We start from the raw sequence: 25,705 nt of genomic DNA, 5'->3' as shown, positions 1-25,705 counted from the left end.
GTGATCTGTGTGATGCAAAGAAGAAACTCAAGATGGAGCAATGCCATTAATCGCTGAGCAAGGAAGCTACCAAAAAGTTTCTGGAAGCCTAACACAAAGGCAGCTTTTCACTTCTGGCAAAGTCACTTGCCTTGAGGTGTGCGCAGTCAGTCAGTCTGCCCAGGTGTTCAAGTTTTGGAGTGATTTTCGCAGTGACTATGATGGACGCAGCAAGAACAAAGCGGTAGCACCTGAAATACACGACATTCATGCTGCAGAATAAAAATAAAGAGAGAAGAGGAGACCGGCCACCAACCCATTACCGACGCCCCGCCTCCCTACTGTGATGGTAAGACGCCCAATGATGGAAACCCCCCACCCTCTGACGTATATATGCTGAGGACCCCAGCATATCATATATATATATATATATATATATATATATATATATATATATATATATATATATATATATATATATATATATATATATATATATATATACATACATGTATCATAATGATACCGGTAAAAGCGTGAAAAGATAAAAAGGGGTGATTCTAGCTGGACTGCCTGACACGCCCTCATCAGGTGATTTCCGCGTCCGCACAGTAACTGTTGAGTAGCTTTATTGAATTAGTAGGAGATTAAATAATTTGACGATTTTAACGGTGTAATATTTGTTTGCGTTAACGGGTAATATATGTTAGAATCCGGGAATTCGTGAAAGAAATAGAAGAGAAAAGGGACACTGAACAATTTGAAAAACCTTAAATGGCTATATCTCAAAACATGAATTTTGATTTTCATATATCCAAATAAAATATAAATATGAACCGATTTACATGGAAATTTCTGTAGATGTTCTTTATAACAAGGTAAATAAACGTATGGTTTGATTTTTCAAAAAAAATGTTAAGAAGAATAACTCAGGAAGGGGGAAAGTGGCTCGCATGAGAGTGTGACGTCATGACATCGTCATTTCATTACATTAGGAGCTTATTTTTTTATAATTGCAAGATATATCACATTCCATAGCTCAAGTGATTTTATTTGATTATAAATAATACAGCCTCTGGCACATTTTAGATATCGCACTTTCTTCAGCCATGACCGAATCCAGACTCGTCTTTTCTTCTTCTGCACTCTTTAAATAACGGGAAGAAATCCCGTCATAGCTGCACATTTAGCCGTAATGCGAAGCGTAGATGTAGTAGGTGCCAAGGCTGAGGCTTTGTTTATAATGTTACTCGCCGCTCGTCGCTTGTCAGTGTGACGACAACAGTTATAACTGTGTGGGAACCCCAGGCTGCAGCTTGAAGAGTTATTGTTGTATGTGAAAACAGAGGACAACAATTATAAAAGTGGAATTCTAATTTCTCATTCAATGACCTTATATTCCCTAATGGGGTCGGACGAGTTATGAGTCTCTCCCACTCTTGATTATTTACTCTCTCCTCACTGATGTTCATCCTTCACATGTCTTCCTCCACACACTCTCTCCAGGTCTTCTTTGGTCATCCAGCTGGTCTCCCTTCTACCTTCACCTACATAGCTCTTCTGAGTGCATGGCTCTCCTCTCTCCTCGTGACGTACCCATACCACCTCACCCTCTGCCTCCATAGCTGACATCCTCCACACCACACTTCCGTGTTTGATGCCCTATCTTCCCATCTCACATGCCTCGTATATCTCACCATTCTTGCAGAATTCTAATAGTGCTTTTTAAATATTTTGGGGTATCAATAAAACTTTTCTACCAGCAAGAGTGGCTTTTATGAAGGAAAATTGAGTTTCATTTATACAAAACTAGCAGACTAACAGATTAATGGAATCATAGGTTAAATTTTGGCAGAATTAACTGATTACCCTTAACAAAGCTGATTACCTGATTTAACAGATTAATGGTTAATGACACCACTTTTTTCATTAACTTGCCCACCACTTCCTGGAGATCATTACTGAGGCCTTCAGGACAGGTGTCTCTCAGCTCTTTTATCGGAGCACTTGGCCACAAGGGGCCGCAGAAGGAATATACCAGATCCTACGATGAAGGCACTCCCCATGATGAGGAAAGGCGCGGCATAGCCTCCTGTCACATCCTTGGCCAGTCCTGTCAGAGATAATTGATGACAGCTGGTAGATATATGACAGAGGTGTGTTATTTTCAGTTAAGGAGGCAGTTGAAAGGAAAAAAGAATTGAAAAGGCCACAAATCACTACTATTACAACAGAAGGACAGGAGAAGTTAAAAAAAAAAAGGTTAGTTTTTGGTTCAAGAGGTGTCAAGACTCTCGTCCTAAAGGCATGTGAGCATAGATACAATACAAACAAAGGAAGGCTGTTTCACTGTTTGATTAATGGTGAAAGGGATGAACAATTGAAGATATGGATAAATCTTGCATTTAGAAGTTGGACAGGAAAGGGATCAGCTAGAGTTGATAGATGTGTGCAGTGAAGTCATGGGAGAGCATGTTAGCTGGTTTAGAGGAGCAGTTAGCATAAAAATAGCTGCAGAAAAGGAAACAGGAATGGAGAGCACAGCAAAGCCTTACCAAGAAGAGATGGATATATGAAGCCACAGATGCCCTGCACCATCCTGAAGAAGCCCCAGGTGGAGGCCGTCAACTCAGCTCCAAATTCGTCTGCCATTAGAGTGTTGATAAGTGCCCAGAAACTTGCCATACCGAAGGCGAAAAGAGTGATGGCAAGCATGATCTGCCATATGGTGGAGCACAGGGGCACCAGCATACAGCCCACGCCCCCCACCGTCAGCCTGCAGTGCATCTGTCCCTCAGTGTAAGCAAGTAAACACGACAGGTGTGGTGCATTTTGTCACCAAACAAGAGTAGCCAGAAGACTGAGCCACCCGGACATATACTGATGAGTTATTCTTATTTCATATCTTAAATTTGTCAGTTATGTCAAGGCAGTATATTAAACGAGACACATAGCTTACCCTACTGTGAAGATGTGTGCCCCATTGAGGCTCAGCTTGTCGATGAGATTGCCAGAAAGCAAGCGTAACACAACATCTATGCCCGAGAAGTAGGAGGTGATGATAGAGATCTGATACTCAGTGAGCCCCACTGAGAATGCATATGCTGGGACAAAGACCAAAAAGTTGGACAGCGTCATGCAGACTGATATTGCCACTCCCAGATAGATGAGGTATTGCGGGTTCTTGAATAGTGTGAAGTCCAGCGCCTTCTTGCTGGGGTGTTTATCTTTGTGTGTGTGCACTGCCATGTCGCTGTACATGGTGGTGGTGGTGGTGGAGGTAGTGCCCTGGGTTTCCTGTATTGTCTTAGTGTGCTGGTGATGGATCATGCGTTGGTGCAGCTCAAAGGGACGCAGGAGAGAGCCCAGAACAGCCAGGTGCATCATGGTGCCTGCCAGCATGATGAAGGTCCCCTGGAGACCAAACTGCTCATTGAGGAACACCAGCAGTGGAGGGAACAGAATACCACCCGTGGGGTTCCCTGCTGCACGATAGCCGTTAGCTGTTGGTCGCCTCTCCAGAAAGTAATCGTTGACTAGTATATAGCCAGGCGTCTCGCTCATGCAAAGGCCGACCCCTGAGGGGAGACACAGTTAAGAGAAAACAGAAGGAAGAATAAAAAGCCAACACTTACACAAAAGTTTGTCTATACCTCCCAAAGAAAAGATTCCCACTGACCTTCAAGGGGAACCAATCCACCAGGAGAACATCAAGTGAAAGCAGAATGATAGGGTGATCAGTGAGGCTACAAGCGCTTGTACAAGAACTTCTTTTTCATCCAGTGACATGATCTCGGCTGCCACCACTTACCTATGATAGCACCCAGTGTTAAGGCCATGTAGAAGATGGAGAACATGGGGATGGCAAGCAGCAGGCCGAGTATGATCAAAACTGTGCCGAGAAGACAACACCGCCGAGGCCCTAATTTCATTGTCAGGGCTCCCATGAAAGGTGCTGCAACACAATTGAAGCTCTTATTTTCTCTCTCCCCCCCCCCCCCCCTAGAGCCATTTATTCTACTCATTGCTACAACAGATTTGCTATACTGGAGGAGGAGGACGACGAGCAGAACACCTTCTTGGTCGGTGACTCTATGATTCGCCATCAGGTGGTTGAATTCTGTGGAAGAGTCTCCCGTCGTAGGCGTAACTATTGTTATCCTGGCGCTGGAGTTGACGACATCACAGCTGCCCTGGACAAGTTCTCCGCTGAGGCTTCTAATGACTCACTCTTTGTTCTCCATACAGGTACGAACGACGTCACCATGACCCGGTCTGAGGAACTGCTGGACAAGTACTGTCGGCTCATCCAGCAGTATAGGTCTAAATCCCCTAACATTTTGATTTCAGGAATTCTACCACCGACGTGGGATGAGAGCGACTTCTTCAGCAAGGCCTTCAGCCTCGACAACCGCTTACAGACTCTTTGCAGAGAGCTTGACGTTGAGTTTTTTAACGCCTGGGACAGTTTCTACGGCCAGAGTAAGCTCTTCCACAGGGACGGAATACACCTGTCCCCCATCGGGGCAGCCAGATTCGGAAGGCTCCTAAACGACGCAGTACGTGACAACCGATCAAAAAACGACTCTCAGCCACGTCCCTCCACCCCGCCCGTGTAAATAGACGCCATTCATCGCAACAAATTCGTAACCTTGAACCCGCCAGTACCTCCACCTCTATTACTGAGCCTCAAGACAACCTAAGAATCCTTAGTTTCAATGCGCGTAGCCTAAGAAACAAGTTTGATGAATTGAGATGTCTTACTCTGACAGAAAATTTTGACGTAATTGCTATAACCGAAACATTTATCGACACAACAAATATTGATTTAAGTACAGAATACAACACAGATGGCTACAGACTCTTCAACAAAGATCGTGTAAACCGCAGAGGGGGTGGTGTCGCCCTTTTTGTCAAAAGCTATTTGCAACCCACTGACAGAACACCAGGAGACAGTAACGTTGAACATTTGTGCGTGCGAGTAAACACTGCAAAGGTCAATTTAAATATATCTGTCACCTACAGGCCTCCGGGGCAATCACTCGATGCCGATCTTGAAATGTACAGCGTTTTAAGGCAGTCACTTAATAACAGCGACTCACTGATATTAGGAGACTTTAACCTCCCCCATATCGACTGGGCGACACTGTCAGGTACAGAAGGCGAGTCACATAGAATAATCAAATTTTTAGAAGAAAATTATCTAAGCCAAATGGTTTCTGAACCAACTCGACAAAATAACATACTAGACCTTGTTATAACGACCCAAGATAACCTAGTCAGTAATGTCACGGTAGGAGAATACCTCGGTTCTTGCGATCATAAATTAGTGCGCATCGACATTAGAGCTCAAACATCAGTGACTGAAAATAAAGTAAAGGTGCCCAATTTCAAAAGAGCCAACTTCGTAGAAATCAAACGAAAACTAATAAAAATGCAACTATCAGATGACGGTAATGTAGAGGACGCCTGGCTAAGCTTTAAAAATCATTTACTCATTCAGCAGAACACATTCGTCCCTTTGTGTGAGAAGCGAAGTAACACAAATAAAAGCCCACCTTGGTTTAATAGCGAAATTAAACACTCAGTCAAGGAGAGAAAATTGTTTTACAGGCTAAAGAAAGAGCAAAGCACGCCCGAAAACATTAGACTTTATCATGATGCCAGGCGACGAGTAAAAAGATTAGTATGTCAGGCAAAGCGTAGATATGAAGAAACTATTGCGGCCAACTGTAAAAATAATCCGAAATCCTTCTTCAGTTACATAAACAACAGAAAGGCGATCAGAAGTGGAATTGAACCCTTAACAAACAGCGACGGCGCACTAGTGACTGACAGCCAACACGTTGCAAACCTATTAAACAATTACTTTTCCTCGGTGTTTAATACTAACAGTCCTCCCACCACTATCACCAACACCAGTACTAATGTAAATCCCGAGCAAGCACTGCCTAACTTTGAAATAACAACCGATGAAGTCCTTAAAGCCCTCCAATCACTTAAAACAAATAAAAGGCCTGGACCTGACAAAGTATATCCTACACTGCTCAAAGAAACAAAGAGCGAAATACTTTCCTCCCTCACAACCGTATTCAATATGTTCTTGCGACAAGGAATCGTCCCTTCGGATTGGAAAAAGGCTAACGTGACACCGATTTTTAAGAAAGGAGACAAAAAATACCAGGTAATTACAGGCCCATTAGTCTAACTTCGGTTGTAGGTAAGCTACTTGAGAGCATAGTTAGAGACAAAATTGTGAGTTACCTCGAAAGCCACTCATTAAATGGGGATGCACAACATGACCTCCGTAACAAAAGATCCTGCCTATCAAACCTATTGACCTTTTATAACGACCTCTCCACAGTTTATGACGTAACCAAATCACTGGACGTAGTCTATCTTGATTTCCAGAAAGCGTTTGATAAAGTCCCACATCATAAATTACTATGAAAATTAAATCAAATAGGTATTGACGGTCAAGTACTTCAATGGATCGCGAATTGGTTGAGCAACAGACAACAAAGAGTGGTGATTGATGGATTTAACGCAGAGTGGGCGCCGGTCACTAGTAGCGTCCCTCAGGGCTCGGTTCTTGGCCCAGTGCTCTTTATTATTTACATCAATGATGTGGATGTTGGACTCAATAATCGCATTAGTAAATTTGCAGACGTTACAAAGATTGGTAACTCGGTTCATACTGACGAAGACAGGCAAAGCCTCCAAGAGGATTTGCACAAAATTTCAGCTTGGTCGGATAGATGGGAGATGCCCGTTAACGTAGACAAGTGCCAGGTCCTTCACGTTGGAACAAGGAATAAGAAGTTCGATTACGAAATGCGCGGCGTGAAACTCAAAAGCGTTCAATGCGTTAAGGACTTGGGGGTCAAAATCGCGTCAAACCTCAAATTCTCACTTCAATGCATCGATGCAGCAAATAAAGCGAACAGAATGTTGGGCTTCATTAAAAGAAACTTTTTATTCAAGAATAAAGATGTAATACTCCCCACCATTTTTTTTTTTTTTTTTTTACGTTGCTGCCTATTGCGCCGGTAGGCATCTTCCCGGTGGGGCCTGATGGTCGGCCCAAGGCTTCTTCCAGGTGGGGCCTGATGGTCGGCCCAGCCTGTTCTGGCGCAGGCGAGTGTTTTATAGTGGCACCATCTTGCATTGGCTCATGCTGCCCCCCGGAACTCGTACTTGATTCGCTTGGACGGCTTCCTCTAGATTCCGGGTTGATGGGTGATCTTCAGGACAGCATGTGGGTAGTTTTAAGCCACTCGGCGGTGACCGAAAAATCCGAGGTGGTAGCGTGGGGATTCGAACCCGCGTCGTCCATCACGCGGTGAATGTGGGCCCAGTACGCTACCAGTTCGGCCACCGCCTACCCGATGCAAAGGACATTGCTAAATTAGAAGGTGTTCAGCGTCGGGCAACATAAATAATCCCTTCCTTGCGCAACAAATCTTACGAAGAAAGGCTTTCCACCCTTAACATGTTCTCTCTTGAGAAACGTCGCCTCCGAGGAAAACTGATCGAATGTTTTAAAATACTTAATGGTTTCACGAATGTAGACAGATCAACATTGTTTATGATCGATGACACTTTGCGTACGAGGAACAATGGCGTAAAACTCAAATGTAGACAAGTAAATTCAGACTGCACCAAATTTTTCTTCACAAACGTTGTAGTGCGAGAATGGAATAAGCTCCCACCGTCAGTGGTCCAGTGTAACACGATTGACTCCTTCAAAAATAAGCTCGACCGTCACTTCCTTCAACTTAATATCAACTAGAGTAGAAATGCAACGTTTTGGAGTCTTCTGATTAATGTAAAATCACTTAGGTTTAAGGACAGACCACCAAGTCTGGACCATGGGGTCTGTGTGGTCTGATTTTCTATGTAAGTCTATGTAAGTCTCTCTCTCTCTCTCTCTCTCTCTCTCTCTCATCAAGATGATATGGTAAAACGTAGTAAGGCCACCATCATCATCACATGCCAATTAGACCACAGTGATGATGTAGCAATTTTCATCTTTCCCAACTTTCAAGTAATCATTCGAAAAATTGTTTTGTTTTACAAATGAAAATGTGCATTACCAGTGTTTTTAAGTTTAAGGACGCATATGCCTGAATTTGAGTTGATGTATGACTCATTATTAGCCTGAGTCACTCCTTTAAAAATAGTTAAGAACAGAGAGAAGTGTTACACACACAGGATACCCCGTGTACCAAAGAGCAGGCTCATGACCCAGGCAGACTCTGCTCCTGATGCATCAGGGAAGTGCTGCAGCAGCAAGAGGTACATGATGCCAAAGCTCTTGATGTAGCCGGCAACAAGGGTGTTGATGCCGAACACTGCCCAGACTATCACCCACGCATACCTGCAACTCACATCACCCCACATCTGTAATATTTGGTTTTGTTGTACACCACATGAAATAGGAAATCCTCAAAAGCTGGTCATGACTCAGGTGGAAAGACATTTAAAAAAAAATGTTTACTATGTATAATGAAGAAAAAATATCTGCAAGCTAATTAAACGTTTATAATAGGCTACTACAAAAGATTCATACATATTAAGTTTACTTTTATACAAAAAATATAGAAAATAATTGTAAGTGACCTAAGTTTACTAAAAATGAGGTGTTTTAGAACATCATCTAACAGAAAGACGAGCATGTTGATATGATCAGAGAGATAGTAGTAAATTGCGGAGACGTTAAATTGAACAATATTACATCATTGATTCATGACAGGTTTGGTGAAAGATGATACAGTCAGTCCTGCCTGGACCAGTATGACCACCATCACCACCACCATCACTGCCGTTATCATCATTACCACCACTTACCCTTTGTCTCTGCCTGAGGGTGGGGGCAGGGGTAAGAGTGGTGGCTCTGGTGAAGCAGGGCACAGTGATGAGCTGGACTGCTGAGTGCCATCTTTTCTCTCAATGGTGAACTGGTGAATCCCATCTTTGCCCTCTCTTGTGACACTGGTGGACGGGTGACTGTCATCTTCTAGCATAACACTGGTGGACTGCTGCTTGTCATGCTCTTTGTGGCTGTGTACACTGTTCTCTGTAAGGCAGGGGATGTTAGGCAGTGGTCATGTTTAATGGTGCTTACAGTGGCCACAGAGGTGTTAGAAATTGAAACATAAATGTGTGTTGTTCTCTCCCCTTGAGGTTTAGGATGTATAGTTGAGCCTTGGTACATTACTGAGACCTTGGAAAATTTTGAGTTTTTCTGTTTCGGATTGTGTTTTAGGCATATTTTTACTTATCTAATATTGGCTGAGGTAATACCAAGTGACACATTCTCTACAGGGTTTTGTGTATTTTGAGTGATTTTGACACATTTCATATCATATCATAAATCCATATAGTTATACTTTTTTACTTCCATGCAACAGAGATTCATATGGTAAGATTATCAGTTTGTTTTTGTTTCGTGCTGTGTATAAAATTACATTATAAATCTGCCAAAGTACTGGGGCTGAAAAATAATATAACATTGTGTTGTGGTCATAGTATTCGTTTTCTTTTTTTCTGATATTTCTCCAAGTAAAAATAGTTTCCCTTGCCATTTATGTGTTTTTAACATCAAACAGTTGGCTTATCAATTCGAGTAAGTAAGTCAATGAACTTCTTTCAACTTGCCATCATCTAATCAGTCACCTGATCTACTTCTAACCTTGCCTTATATATCTTACTCTAATACAACTTCATCTAGAAACAACCCAATGAAGAGGGGCGAGTGGCAAGGAAAGCGAGGCAGATCAGCTGGGGATTCGGGATTTTGAAAAATTAACATTGGGTGCATTTTCCTGCTGTCAAAATGAAAAACTGGGACTTTTGTCTCAGTTTTTCGTTTCGACCTTCTCAGAAAGTGGACCTTTTTGGAGATGGGAGGGGGTCGTCCGACCCCCCCCGACCCCTCCCTGGGTACGGCCCTGCGGAGTTCTGAGTTACTGTGATGGCGGCATTGAGTGCGAATGTTGCAGATAGTGCGGGGGAGATAGCTACTCCATGGACTTGTGGGAATGGTTTGTTGACGAGCTGAGCGTGAGGGGCAGCCCCTCTTCACCGTTCAGTCAGAATTTATGTTTCCAGGCAGTTTAACCCTCCAGATGTTTTCATAATGGGATGGAACTTTTACCAACAAAATTAGAAAAGTGTCGAGATTTACATGTCGTGCTTCAGATTTGAATGCCACTAAAAGTAGCCGAGCAATAAGGAGTTGAATGCAAATAGGTGGGAGAAAATGTGTCTGTACTACAATGTGTCCCGGGAGGGATGTCACACATTCTCAGAAACGAAGGACAAGATTAGTCTAAATCGAAAATATTCTATCAACATATGCTTTTAGTTCCATAATTTTGAACCTACAGGACATTTAAATTTGACTGTGCTAAGGTTTGAAAAGTCTGGTGGCTGGAGGTTGTGGCTGTACTTATTTATATGCCTGCCTCAGAAACCATAAATGAAGGTGTTACGGAAGCTAATCCAGTTCCTGACCCTGTCACATGGGCAAGCTGCAATGGAAGGATGTTTCTCTGTCAAGGATGACCCTCTGGTACCAAATCTTAAGACTCAGTCATTGGTGGCACAGAGAATGATATTTGATACCATCGCTCTTTCAGGAGTTTCCATTGCTGACTTTGAGGTGATAGGCTGCCCGGTTTACTGCAGTCATGCAATTGTGCTCATTCAAGATGTATGGCCAGCCTGCATGCACAAAGGAAGAGCTGGAGAACCAAAACTACCTCCAAAAGAGGGGTGCAGAAGAAAGTGATCTGTGTGATGCAAAGAAGAAACTCAAGATGGAGCAATGCCATTAATCGCTGAGCATGGAAGCTGACAAAAAGTCTCTGCAGGCCTAACACAGAGGCAGCTTTTCACTTTTGCCAAAGTCACATGCTTTGAGACATAAAGCCAACCAAAAGGAAGGTGATATCAACAAGCAGAAAGATTTTGTCAGTAAATTGACTGACCCTCTGCAAAAGGTGTAACGAGAGATAATATATGGCCATTCATTTTATGTACCAAGTAATTTATTGACATTCAAGACCAACACCAACACTGCTACACACATAACCAGCAGTGACAGTAGTCCAGCGAAATACATAGCATTGTGCAGCACCTTCACCCCAGTGCATAGGTGCAATGGGTTGTTTTTTGACAGGGTTATCTCTGTAATATTGGCTTGCGTGGCCTTTTTTTTGTTAGGAATTACGGTACCTAGGTAATAAAATACGGTTTGATATGGGCAGTACAGTATGTACTATACATGCCAACACTGCCACACACACACACACACACACACACACACACACACACACACACACTTGCACATACCAACATGGTATCAATATGCCACACCCAGAAAATTTTACAGTATTTTTTTCATGTCCATCCTGATGACTCTTGGTCAAAAAATTACCTTCGACAAGTTTTACGGTTACGTATTCAAAATTCGTCGAAAATCATCGCGTGCGTACGTAAAAGTCGCATAGCCGCAATGGCAACACACTACGCGTGTTTAAATGACCAAGTGCGTATCCCTTTAATGGGGCGGGGCAGGCAGACGGACCTAATACCATTGAAGCGATGCTTATGATTCACTGGTTACCGAGAGGAGTGTGCGCATTCAGTCAGTCTGCCCAGGTGTTCAAGTTTTGGAGTGATTTTCGCGGTGACTATGGTGGACGCAGCAAGAACAAAGCGGTAGCACCTGAAATACACGACATTCATGCTGCAGAATAAAAGTAAAGAGAGGAGAAGAGAAGAGGAAACCGGCCACCAACCCATTACTGACGCCCCGCCTCCTTACTTCGCCACCCTCTCACCCTATGCTCAACACGTCTCTTTTACACGCTAATTATAAATCTTCCTCGTCTCCTCGTGTGCCTTCAGCTGGTTGTGCGCCGTCACCATAGTGACCGATTGTTTCACGAGAAATATAAATGAAGGAAAGACGCCCAATGTTGGAAACACCCCCACCCTCTGACGTATATATGCTGAGGACCCCAGTATACCATCTATCTATCTATCTATCTATCTATCTATCTATCTATCTATCTATCTATCTATATCTCTATATATCTATATATCTATATCTATATCTATATCTATATCTATATCTATATCTATATCTATCTATCTATCTATCTATCTATCTATCTATCTATATCTATATCTATCTATCTATCTATCTATCTATCTATATCTATCTATCTATCTATCTATCTATCTATCTATCTATCTATCTATCTATCTATCTATCTATCTATCTATATATATATATATATATATATATATATATATATATATATATATATATATATCTATATATATATATATATATATATATATATATATATATTACAGCACAGAGAGCAACTCAAGGGCAACAAAAAGAAGATGTAAAATAAAAGCCCGCTAACTGTTGCTCTCATATAGTGATGAGTATAGAGTGGCCAAAAGAGAGGTCAATTTCGGATGGAGAGGTGACTTGATACACTCTTCTTGAAAGAGATCAAGTCATAGGCAGGAGGAAATGCAGACGAAGGAAGACTGTTCAAGAATTTACCAGTGAAGGGGATGAAAGAACGGGGATGCTGGTCAACTCTTGCATAAGGGTTTTGGCAGAGGTGGGCGCGGTACTGAAAAATCATTATTGCCGTTGCGGTAGTGCGGTACTTTTTCCGGAGTAGTGCGGTTGCGGTAGTGCGGTCCCATTTTTTCTTTCCCAGTGCGGTACGCGGTGTGCGGTACTGCGGTAGCGGTAGTCACTATTCAAAATAAAATAAAAATACTTCAGTGCCGATCCTGGCTATCCAATGACTAACTAATAACTTGTGATACAAAAAAAAATAAAGGAGGACTGGGGGAGGGAGATAGGGAGGAGGAAGGGGGGGGGGACAGGCCTGGGAGTAGAGGACGGGAAGGGGAGGGAAGGGAATGCAACTTTCCGAAGTGGGAGGGAGGGGACAGGGAAGGGGGAGGAGGAGATCAGCGTCATGTGAGAGAGGAGGAAGTGGGGGGTGGGAAGGAAGGAAGGAAGGAAGGCAGGAAGGAAGGGTGGTGCGAGCTGCAGTAGCACTCGCCAGGGATATGGGGGAGTGAAGGGGAAGGGGAAGAAGGGAGGAAGGGGATTAATTCTCCAGCGTTTGAGCGAAAACGAAAGATTACTAATATAGGAAAATCATTACGGGAAGAGTGAAACTTTATTCAAACTGTCCAACATATTAAGACAAAACACATCAACTGCAACTGGTAATAGCGACTCCCGTGGGAAAGCTGTAAGCCCTGGCGTCTCAGGCCTCAGCGAAGAAACCACTTTTAAATTTCAACGAGGTAATTATAATAATACTAATACTAATACTAATACTAATACTAATAATAATAATAATAATAATAATAATAATAATAATAATAATAATAATAAATTATTATTATTATTATTATTATTATTATTATTATAATCAAACAATATTGATCTTAACTTCATTGAAGAGAGAGAGAGAGAGAGAGAGAGAGAGAGAGAGAGAGAGAGAGAGAGAGAGAGAGAGAGAGAGAGAGAGAGAGAGAGAGAGAGAGAGAGAGAGAGAGAGAGAGAGAGAGAGAGAGAGAGAGAGAGAGAGAGAGAGAGAGAGAATGATAAAATAGAGAAGTAACAATGAAGTTAAAAAATAGATATAGTATGTACTATGGTCCATGTTATGCATCAAAGAAAAATTTGTACGGGACATGAGATTTAGCGGCGATCATGTTAGTGCTTGCTTGTACTGTTGTACACTGCCATGTACAGTCATCGTCAGAGGCAGTCATGGCGCGCCGCCTTGGGTTGAGTGACGAACAGATTTACTCTGAGTTATTCATTTAGTGTTTGATTTTGAACAATAACTGAAAAGTCAGAATGATTGCATCACGGATTCTGATGACTGATACCGATTGACTGATTGAGTCCGATTCACTGTAAAAAAAAAAAAAGACATTTCTGTGAGCATGCCGCGCTGCAACTGTCTTCGATGTTTTTCTAAGTACCGCAAAAAGTACCGCAGGATTTTTTAGTGCGGTCCGCGGTAGTGCGGTATTTTCAGAAAGTTTGCGGTAATGCGGTACTTTTTTTGTGATGCGGTACTACCGCACTAAGTACCGCACTTGCCCACATCTGGGGTTTGGACAGTATAGAGATGAGCATGAGTAGAAAGTCGTATGCAGCGGGGCCGCGGGAGGGGGGCAGACATGCAGTTATCAAATTCAGAAGAGCAGTCAGCATGAAAATATCGATAGAAGATAGAAAGAGATGCAATATGGCGGCGGAATATAAGAGGTAGTCAGTAAGAGGAGGAGAGCTGATGAGACGAATAGCCTTAGACTCCACTCTGTCCAGAAGAGCTGTGTGAGTGGAGCCCACAGAGTTATATATATATATATATATATATATATATATATATATATATATATATATATATATATATATATATATATATATATATATATATATATATATATATATATATATATATATATGTATATGACGGAGACGATGCAGACACCCAACGTCGAGGAAGATTTAGTAAGAGAGGAGATGTGAAATTTCCAGTTGAGAGATTGAGCTAAGGATAGACCGAGGATATTTAGTGTTGAAGGTGACAGCTGAGTATTGTTGAAGAATAGGGGATAGGTGTCTGGAAGATTGTGTCGAGTTGATAGATGGCGAAATTGGGTTTTTGAGGCATTGAAGGATACAAGGTTCCTTTTACCCCAATCGGAAATGATATCAAGGTCTGAGGTTAAGCGTTCTACAGCCTCCAGTCTGGAGTCTTGTAATTCCTGTTGTGAGGGTATTCTGTTGAAAGAAGTTGAATAATGCAGAGTGGATTCGTCAGCGTATGAGTGGATAGGACAGTTTGTTATAGAAAGAAGAGCATTGATGAATAACAGGAAGAGAGTGGGTGATAGAACAGAGCCCTGTAGAACACCACTGTTGATAGGGTTAGGGGAAGAGCAGTGGCCGTCTACCACAGCAGAGATAGAACGGCCTGAAAGGAAACTGGAGATAAAGAAACAGAGAGAAGGATAGAATCCGAAAGAGGACAGTTTAGAAAGCAAAGACTTGTGCCAGACTCTATCGAAAGCTTTCGAGAAAGTTTCACCGAAACGGCTAAGAGAAGATGACCAAGAGTCAGTTAAGAAAGCAAAAAGATCACCAGTAGAACGCCCCTTGCGGAACCCATACTGGCGATCAGATAGAAGGTCAGAAGTGGAAAGATGCTTTTGAATCTTCCGGTTTAGGATTGATTCTAAAGCTTTAGATAGACAAGAAAGTAAAGCCTTAGGGCGGTAGTTTGAGGGATTGGAACGGCCACCCTTCTTAGGCACAGGCTGTATGAAGGTGTACTTCCAGCAGGAAGGAAAGGAAGATGTTGACAGGCAGAGGCGAAAGAGTTTGATCGGGCAGGGTGTCAGCACGGAAGCACAGTTTTTAAGAACAATAGGAGGCACTCCATCAGGTCCATAAGCCTTCTGAGAGTTGAGGCTAGAGGGGGCATAGAAAACATCTTTCTTAAGAATCTTAATAACAGGCATAAAGGAGTCAGAGGGGGGATGTGTAGGAGGAATATGCCCAGAATCGTCCAGAGTGAAGTTTTTACAGAAAGTTTGAGAGAAGAGTTCAGCCTTGGAGATAGATGAGACGGTGGTGCTGCCATCAGGGTTAAGGAGAGGAGGAAAAGATGAAGAAGTGAAATTGGAGGAGATGTTTAAGGCTAGGTGCCAGAAATCCCGGGAAGAATTAGTTAAAGCAAGGTTTTGACATTTTCTATTAATGAAAGATGTTTTGGTAAGTCGAAGAATAGATTTGATACGATTCCGGGCAGAAATATAAAGATCATGGTTACCAGGAGTGCAAAGGCTCTGGTACCTTTTGTGAGCTGCCTCTCTATCTTTGATAGCACGAGAACAAGCGTGATTAAACCAAGACTTTTTAGCATGAGGAGTAGAGAAAGTACGTGGAATGTGTGCCTCCATTCCTCTGTGGTGCGCTGGGGACACCCAGAGGGGTCTCTCTCCTGGAAGCAGTAATCATTCCACGGAAAAAAAAAATACATCCTCAGGTCGTCCCACGCAAAATGCCAGAAGCATCGCCCCTTCGGTGGGTCCTGAGGATGTACAGGAGCGATAGGACAGGAAACAGAAATAAGGTTGTGATTGGGAGAGCCCAACGGAGAGAACAGTTTGACAGAGTAAGTAGAAGGGTTAGAAGGTTAGATATATATATATATATATATATATATATATATATATATATATATATATATATATATATATATATATATATATATATATATATATATATATATATATATATATATATATATATATATATATATATATATATATATATATATATATATATATATATATATATATATATATATATATATATATATATATATATATATATATATATATATATATATATATATATATATATATATATATATATATATATATATATATATATATATATATATATATATATATATATATATATATATATATATATATATATATATATATATATATATATATATATATATATATATATATATATATATATATATATATATATATATATATATATATATATATATATAATATATACCATAATGATACCGGTAAAAGCGTGAAAAGATAAAAAGGGGTGATTGTAGCTGGACTGCCTGACACGCCCTCATCAGGTGATATCCGCGTCCGCACAGTAACTGTTGAGTAGCTTTGTTGAATTAGTAGGAGATTAAATAATTTGACGATTTTAACGGTGTAATATTTGTTTGCGTTAACGGGTAATATATGTTAGAATCCGGGAATTCGTGAAAGAAATAGAAGAGAAAAGGGACACTGAACAATTTGAAAAACCTTAAATGGCTATATCTCAAAACATGAATTTTGATTTTCATATATTCATATAAAATATAAATATGAACCGATTTACAAGGAAATTTCTGTAGATGTTCTTTATAACAAGGCAAATGATCGCATGATTTGATTTTTCCAAAAAATGTGAAGAAGAATAACTCAGGAAGGGGGAAAGTAGCTCGCATGACAGTGTGACGTCATGACGTCGTTATTTCATGATATTTGGAGATTAAAAAAAAAAAAATAATTGCAAGATATATCACATTCCATAGCTCAAGTGATTTTATTTGATTATTAATAATACAACCTCTGGCACATTTTAGATATCGCACTTCTGCATGACGTCATGACGTAAGAGATTTCTACCCCCGCACAAGAGCGGCCAGGGATATCTGAAGTGTCCTGAGGAATTTGACTTTTTATTCCCATTTGTTATTTTTTATTATTTTTCTTCCTAACTGTCATCAAGATAACCTGATGACCTGATAACCTGTATTCAATATGACACCATATGAATCCGTCACTGACATTATATTTACCGTGTAATAAAGATGTCAAACCCGGAAATAGGTCGAAATAGTTATCCTGGAAAAATAAAAATTCATCAGGGAAAAATCAGGGAATTTTGTTTTCATAACAGAGTGAGAATCCTGCGTGAGGTACATTGTAAAAAAAATATATCCTATTCTCTAATCAATGAACGCAAATTTATTGACTTATTCATTATGCGTAACAGACATGTGAACAGAAGAAAAGGTAAGATAGCAAGGAAGAAGGAAGAAATATAGGAAGGAATAAAGGAAGGAAAGAAAGAAAGAAAAATGTTAAAAATAAAAAAAAGGGGTAAAGAAGGAAAAGATGAGTATACAAGGAAAATAATAAAGAAAATAACTTTATTAATGAAAATAACAACAACAGCAACAACAATAACAATTACAATAATAATAATTATAATAATGATAATGATAATGATAATGATAATAATAATAATGATAATAATGATAATAATAATAATAATGATAATAATGATAATAATAATAATAATAATAATAATAATAATAATAATAATAATAATAATGATAATGATAATAACTGAAGGAGAAGGAGGAGGCAGATAAAGGAAGAAAGACTGCAAATGGTTACGAGAAGTGTTGCAAATTGTCAGCTCAGTAAGAGCGGTCAGTTATGCGATAATGGCCTGAAAATAAGAGGCCAGTGTGTGGATCGGTGCCCCGACTGACACGTGTCTGTGTAAATGTAGACGATGGGTCGTGGGTTCAGAGTGGTATACACACACACACACAATAAAAAAAAAATTCATTTGATGTCTTTTGCATAACGAAGTGAAAAAAAGTGTTGAAAAATGGACCGACGACGTGAATGATTCATTGGGTTGATAGAGAGAGAGAGAGAGAGAGAGAGAGAGAGAGAGAGAGAGAGAGAGAGAGAGACAGAGAGAGAGAGAGAGACATCGAGAGAGAGAGAGAGAGAGAGAGAGAGAGAGAGAGAGAGAGAGAGAGAGAGAGAGAGAGAGAGAGAGAGAGAGAGAGAGAGAGAGAGAGAGAGAGAGAGAGAGAGAGAGAGAGAGAGAGAGAGAGAGAGAGAGAGAGAGAGAGAGAGAGAGAGAGAGAGAGAGAGAGAGAGAGAGAGAGAGAGAGAGAATCATGATGTTACGTGGTGTTTTCCGAGATGTTTGTCGATGTAAATGGAGTAGTCGAGATGCTGGGCACGCTTTACGGCATGTTAGGCGATGTACAGAGAGAAGTCAAGAGTTACAGAGATTTACATAGATATTCAGGCCACACAGACACTGTGGTCCAGATTAAGGGGTCTGTCCATAAACTTAATTGAAATCACATCAAATAAAATGCCGCCAAGACTTCAAATTTCTACTTGAGCGAATAAGAAGTAGAGGGAAGTGGCGGTCTAATTTGCTTTAAATTAATGAATTTATGGTTTGTTTACGCCATGTTGGGTGATGCACAAGAGGTCTCTCTCTCTCTCTCTCTCTCTCTCTCTCTCTCTCTCTCTCTCTCTCTCTCTCTCTCTCTCTCTCTGGGGGTCAAAATCGCGTCAAACCTCAAATTCTCACAGCAATGCATCGATGCAGCAAATAAAGCGAACAGAATGCTGGGCTTCATTAAAAGAAACTTTTTATTTAAGAATAAAGATGTAATACTCCCGCTCTACAACAGTTTTGTCAGACCCCACTTGGAATATGCGGTACAGTTTTGGTCTCCCCACCATGCAAAGGATATTGCTAAATTAGAAGGTGTTCAGCGTCGGGCAACGAAAATTATCCCTTCCTTGCGCAACAAATCCTACGAAGAAAGGCTTTCTACCCTTAACATGTTCTCTCTTGAGAAACGTCGCCTCCGAGGAAAACTGATCGAATGTTTTAAAATACTTAATGGTTTCACGAATGTAGACAAATCAACATTGTTTATGATCGATGACACTTTGCGCACGAGGAACAATGGCGTAAAACTCAGATGTAGACAAGTAAATTCAGACTGCACCAAATTTTTCTTCACCAACGTTGTAGTGCGAGAATGGAATAAGCTCCCATCATCAGTGGTCCAGTGTAACACGATTGACTCCTTCAAAAATAAGCTCGACCGTCACTTCCTTCAACTTAATATCAACTAGAGTAGAAATGCAACGTTTTGGAGTCTTCTGATTAATGTAAAATCACTTAGGTTTAAGGACAGACCACCAAGTCTGGACCATGGGGTCTGTGTGGTCTGATTTTCTATGTAAGTCTATGTAAGTCTCTCTATATATATATATATTTCTCTCTCTCTCCGTAACAAAAGATCCTGCCTATCAAACCTATTGACCTTTCATAACGACCTCTTCTCAGTTTATGACGTAACCAAATCATTGGACGTAGTCTATCTTGATTTCCAGAAAGCGTTTGATAAAGTCCCACATCATAAATTACTTTATAAATTAAAGAAAATAGGTATTGACGGTCAAGTAAACCAATGGATCGCGAATTGGTTGAGCAACAGACAACAAAGAGTGGTGATTGACGGATTTAACTCAGAGTGGGCACTGGTCACTAGTGGCGTCCCTCAGGGCTCGGTTCTTGGCCCAGTGCTCTTCATTATTTACATCAACGATGTGGATGTTGGACTCAATAATCGCATTAGTGAATTTGCAGACGACACAAAGATTGGTAACTCGGTTCTCACTGACGAAGACAGGCATAGCCTCAAGAGGATTTGCACAAAATTTCAGCTTGGTCGGATAGATGGGAGATGCCCTTTAACGTAGACAAGTGCTAGGTCCTTCAACTTGGAACAAGAAATAAGAAGTTCGATTACGAAATGCGCGGCGTTAAACTCACAAGCGTTCAATGCGTTAAGGACCTGGGGGTCAAAATCGCGTCAAACCTCAAATTCTCACATCAATGTATCGATGCAGCAAATAAAGCGAACAGAATGTTGGGCTTCATTAAAAAAAAACTTTTTATTCAAGAATAAAGATGTAATACTTCCGCTCTACAATAGTTTAGTCAGACCCCACTTGGAATATGCGGTACAGTTTTGGTCTCCCCACCATGCAAGGACATTGCTAAATTAGAAGGTGTTCAGCGTCGGGCAATAAAAATGAACCCTTCCTTGCGCAACGAATCTTACGAAGAAAGGTTTTCCACCCTTAACATGTTCTCTCTTGAGAAACGCCGCCTCCGAGGAAAACTGATCGAATGTTTTAAAATACTTAATGGTTTCACGAATGTAGACAGAACAAAATTGTTTATGATCGATGACACTTTGCGAACGAGGAACAATGGCATAAAACTCAAATGTAGACAAGTAAATTCAGACTGCACCAAATTTTTCTTCACCAACGTTCTAGTGCGAGAATGGAATAAGCTCCCACCTTCAGTGGTCGAGTGTAGCACGATTGACTCCTTTAAAAACAAGCTCGACCGTCACTTCCTTGAACTTAATATTAACTAGAGTAGAAATGCAACGTTTTGGAGCCATCTGATTAATGTAGAATCACTTAGGAGTAAGGACAGACCACCTAGTCTGGACCATGGGTTCTGTGTGGTCTGATTTTCTTTGTAAATCTTTGTAAATCTCTCTCTCTCTCTCTCTCTCTCTCTCTCTCTCTCTCTCTCTCTCTCTCTCTCTCTCTCTCTCTCTCTCTCTCTCTCTCTCTCTCTCTCTCTCTCTCTCTCTCTCTCTCTCTCTCTCTCTCTCTCTCTCTCTCTCCGAAACACCCCCCGAAAAACAGTGACTCGTTTCGAGTGCCCAGGTACGAGGGAATAAAACTGGCTCCTAACCCTGAGGGGCACTGGGCCCCTGCCCTCCTGCTCCACCTAGGTGAGGCGACCTTAGAGCGGCTGGTCCCCAATTATCCACCTCCGAGGTAAGGCTCAGTCGTTCCTCTTCACGGGCGTTGAAACGACAAGGGCCCGTTTCCCCTTAAGGGGGATTGATCTAGAAGCAGCAGCAATGGCGGTGGCCGAACTGGTAGCGTACTGGGCCCACATTCACCGCGTGATGGACGACGCGGGTTCGAATCCCCACGCTACCACTCGGATTTTTCAGTCACCCTCGAGTGGCTTAAAACTACCCACATGCTGTCCTGAAGACCACCCATCAACCCGGACTCTAGAGGAAGCCGTCCAAGCGAATCAAGAACGAGTTCCGGGGGGCAGCATGAGCCAATGCAAGATGGCGCCACTATAAACACTCGCCTGCACCAGAACGGGCTGGGCCGACCATCAGGCCCCACCTGGAAGAAGCCTTGGGCCGACCATCAGGCCCCACCAGGAAGATGCCTACCGGCGCAACAGGCAGCGACGTAAAAAAAAAAAAAAAGAAAAAAAAAAAGTGGGTCGTCCAGTTTCTCGTCCCCAATAACACCAAGATCATTCCGCGGCAATATCGCGTACTCCGACCCATTTTTCTCTTCGATATTTTGTAATGGGAAATAGTGCAAAGTCTCCTAGTTTTCAGTTAGTCACAGTTACCAGAGTGTACTTCTTCTGATATGACTGTTGGATCTTGTACGCGATGTTGGGGGGGGTGTCAGGGACGATTTTCATTACACAGAGCTGCAGTGACTGGCATGTTTTGGTTTTCCATTAAGAATTGCAATAGTAAACAATGAGGGAGTACTCAGTCCTTGGTAGTAGTAGTAATAGAGCTATAGTAATAGTTGTTGTCAGGGCCGTAGTAAGAAGTAGTGAGGCCCCCCAAAAAAACTTCTGCGGGGCCCCATACAGACAACCGAGTTTTACATTTTTTTCAGTTAGAGTAAGGAGTACAGCAATTAAAAAGCAACGATTGATGATTTTATATATTTAAGTGGAGCTGAGCTGGGCACAACATGTGGGCACGACTGATAAGCAGGCCTATCAGTACAAAAATAATGTTTATCTTAACAAAGTATGATAATTTAAATGCAAAACGATCATAAAAAGTATTTTTTTCGAGCTTTGTGGTCTGCAAATTTATTAACCAAAGCATCAAAATCAAGAGATCTAGCAACACCATGTTCAATGGAGATGATTCCTAGAGCAGACAGCCTGTCATCTGACACTGTTGACAGGAAAATATATTTTTTATTATTTTCATTCTACTAAAGTTTCTCTCTGCACTTGCAACAGTAACTGGAGTTGTAAGCATAACTCTCAACACAATTCCAGTATTTGTGTATATTTCCTGAAGATTATTACTACATATATATGTTAAGAAATCTTTCCAACGGTTAAGGATGATAATTATTTTTCCTCTCTTATGCAACTGATAAATATGATACTCTAACTTGAAAACTGGGTTGCCTTTTCATCTCTCTCTCTCTCTCTCTCCTTTCTTCTAGTCATTCGGGACCCCCCCAGATGGGGGGTATGGAGGGCGGTTGCTACGGCTCTGGTTGTTGTTGTTGTTGTTGTTGTTTTAGCTATCGTTGTCTTACACGGAACTAGCGACAAAAAAAAGTTGCAACACCACACGTTATTTTGTTTGTTGTTGCTATATGCATTAAGAGAAAGATATGTCCGTTGTGCTGGTTCGTTTACTATGAGAAGGAGAGAGAGAGAGAGAGAGAGAGAGAGAGAGAGAGAGAGAGAGAGAGAGAGAGAGAGAGAGAGAGAGAGAGAGAGAGAGAGAGAGAGAGAGAGAGAGAGAGAGAGAGATTATCAGTGTGTCAAGTTAAAGGTTGTGAAAAATGAGATTGGGCCTTGTATGTTTGTCTGTGTTATCTCACTAAGGACATTCTCTCTCTCTCTCTCTCTCTCTCTCTCTCTCTCTCTCTCTCCATAAGTTAACTATTTTCTGCAGGGTTGGGTATACACAAACACCAAAAATATAATCGTAGTCATGAAAACGCAGCAAATTTGTAAGAGATAGGTATATAGATAGATAAATACAGAGAGAGAGAGAGAGAGAGAGAGAGAGAGAGAGAGAGAGAGAGAGAGAGAGAGAGAGATTCACAAAAAAAATGTGGGATATATAATTAGGATGCAAGATAACGCACAACATCTTCAACCTCCTATCTCTCTCTCTCTCTCTCTCTCTCTCTCTCTCTCTCTCTCTCTCTCTCTCTCTCTCTTACCGCGGTGTGCAGGGGCTGGCGGCATCCCGAGATGTTCAGACGAGGCACTGTGAGCTACTGAGCTGAATAGGTGGTGGTGGTGGTGGTGGCCTTGTGTTGGTCACTGCCAGTTACTAAATAGTTTCTGATACTTGGTTTTTGTTTAGTTTCATTTTAATATTATAAGTTTTTTGTTAGTTTTGAAATTGGTAGACTATTATTATTATTATTATTATTATTATTATTATTATTATTATTATTATTATTGTTATTATTACTGTTATGTAATTATGACATTAGTTTTTTCATATTTTTTGGCTTATATCAATTTTGATCTCTGTTATTTTCTGTTTTGTTTGTGTAGGTTTATTTAAATTTCTTTGCCTCGTACATTTGTCTTTGTACCCTTAACTGCTCCTCGCTGAATTGCGTCATGTGTGGGAAATTCTCTCTCTCTCTCTCTCTCTCTCTCTCTCTCTCTCAGACACACACACACACACACACACACACACACACACACACACACACACACACACACACATGTGTTGTGGATTGTATTGTCTTATCAGCACACTTTGCTGGTACAGTCACAAAAAAGGTAATTCAGCGGAGTTCTGTCAAGATCAAAGAGACTATATACCAAGAGATAGTGGTATGTAGTAATTCCTCGGGCGTGCGGAAGTAGCGCCACCTATTGGGGCCCACCAAAAACGTCACTTTTCAGGGGTAGCTTTACTATTTTTGAAGTACCTGCCACAGCACCCTTTCCAGCCTTTACTTGTACTTTTCATTATTGTAAAATGATTTACTAATGGGGTAAAGAAAAAATATATTTGTTCTTATGTTTTATTAGGTATTAGCTACACTACATCAATTTGTTACTTTAGGAAAAATATGGTGTAGAAAGCATTTGCTAAGATATATATATATATATATATATATATATATATATATATATATATATATATATATATATATATATATATATATATATATATATATATATATATATATATATGTGTGTGTGTGTGTGTGTGTGTGTAGCAAACATATCCAAATCTTTAAATACAAGCAAAGCATACAACATTCTATGCATGCTAGATTACTATAATGCCTTTGCAACTGTGATAACCCGTATGTCACACTGGTTCTGTGTCCCAGGGTAATGAGCTCCATAACACCACAGGCTCAAGGGCCAATGTTACGGAGATGAGCACCGAGGCCACGCGCTGCTACAGCGTATGCCCCTTTTGCAACATGCTCTTAGCTGAGTAAAAATATCATACTAACAGTACAAGTGCCAGATAATGGCAAGCATTGCATACTGTTTGACAGGGCAGAGAACAAATGCTTCTAAGCATTGCAACTGAAATAAACAATGGGAGACACTCAAAGCTTGTAAACTGAATATGACCCGATTTATAACAGGCAAAACCAACAATGGTGCGTTATATACAATAAAAACTGTATAGAAATGTTGCAAGGCACATCAATATAAGAGCAAAGCATCATAAAACATTCTGAAATACATGATGGAGGACATCAAGAAGGTAACACATGAGTTGTCTTAAATGGAATGCAATAACTTGGTGGTCTTGGGAGACAGCCGAGCCTGGAGATGAAAATGGGATATAGGACACGGTATGATCTCACAAGCTCTGACCTTGGTGTCAGGGTCATGAAGATATTAAGCTCAGTAGGCACAACTATGCAGCGGAGGCACATATGATAAAAGCAAATGAGACAAAATAAGGCAACTCATAGTGTAAGAAAATAGCAGGAAATTTATGCTGCAGTATGTGACACACCAAATCACAGGGCAGAGAGGGATATGTATTTCATAGGCTACATCAGTAAACATGTAGAATTTATCGCAGGAAGCACACATTAAAGTTAGATGTAATAAAATATATGTTTTTAGCACACATTAAAGTTGGATGTAATAAAATCATTTCATATGAAACTCCTTGAACTGGCCAACCAAACAAACCACTCTCTGTCCACCCCCCCCCCTCCCCACCCCCCAAAAAAGCATTACTTTTCACACGGTTTATGAGGCATTAGTCAAGAATATCAACTGCCATTACATTTTGTCAAAAAAAAAATCATACCTATGTGATTATGTATATCATATAAAGCAGAAAAAAACATTGCATGCTGTAATACAAACAAGATTACTCCTGGAAGCCACATCAATGATGCCAGACACGTGATGATAGACACTTAGTGTGATGAAATTACA

The 25,705-nt window shown here is 40.8% G+C and overlaps 1 protein-coding gene across 4 annotated transcripts; it reads right to left on the bottom strand.

The window, feature by feature from the left end:
- Positions 1–1,740: 1,740 nt before the first annotated feature.
- Positions 1,741–23,582, bottom strand: LOC126997951 (monocarboxylate transporter 2-like). Of its 4 annotated transcripts, XM_050859208.1 has the most exons (7): positions 23,485–23,582; positions 8,830–9,058; positions 8,190–8,359; positions 3,791–3,934; positions 2,939–3,557; positions 2,535–2,755; positions 1,741–2,092 (listed from the first exon to the last, which is right to left on the bottom strand). In XM_050859208.1, exons 1-7 carry the CDS (start codon positions 23,507–23,509, stop codon positions 1,950–1,952), a joined length of 1,551 nt encoding a protein of 516 aa, XP_050715165.1. In that variant the 5' UTR covers positions 23,510–23,582; the 3' UTR covers positions 1,741–1,949. The 4 variants fall into 4 exon arrangements, with proteins under 4 accessions (XP_050715165.1, XP_050715166.1, XP_050715167.1 ...); XM_050859209.1 differs by lacking the exon at positions 3,791–3,934; XM_050859210.1 differs by lacking the exon at positions 23,485–23,582 and having other exon boundaries at positions 8,190–8,382; positions 8,830–8,968.
- Between the last annotated feature and the right edge of the window lie 2,123 nt (positions 23,583–25,705).

The sequence above is a fragment of the Eriocheir sinensis genome, chromosome 13 (assembly GCF_024679095.1).
Source record: "Eriocheir sinensis breed Jianghai 21 chromosome 13, ASM2467909v1, whole genome shotgun sequence".
Lineage (NCBI taxonomy): Eukaryota > Metazoa > Arthropoda > Malacostraca > Decapoda > Varunidae > Eriocheir > Eriocheir sinensis.
Note: the sequence above shows the minus strand (reverse complement) of the source record. Positions and strands in the feature narration are given on the sequence as shown.

What these genes read in the sequence shown, in the direction of transcription:
- LOC126997951 (XM_050859208.1), bottom strand. Translation starts at nt 23,509, where the DNA reads ATGCCGCCAGCCCCTGCACACCGCG. An exon ending in CCCTCAGGCAGAGACAAAGG is followed by an intron (nt 8,360 to 8,829) that starts GTAAGTGGTGGT and finishes TGTGAGTTGCAG; the next exon opens with GTATGCGTGGGTGATAGTCT. An exon ending in GCACACATCTTCACAGTAGG is followed by an intron (nt 2,756 to 2,938) that starts GTAAGCTATGTG and finishes GATGCACTGCAG; the next exon opens with GCTGACGGTGGGGGGCGTGG.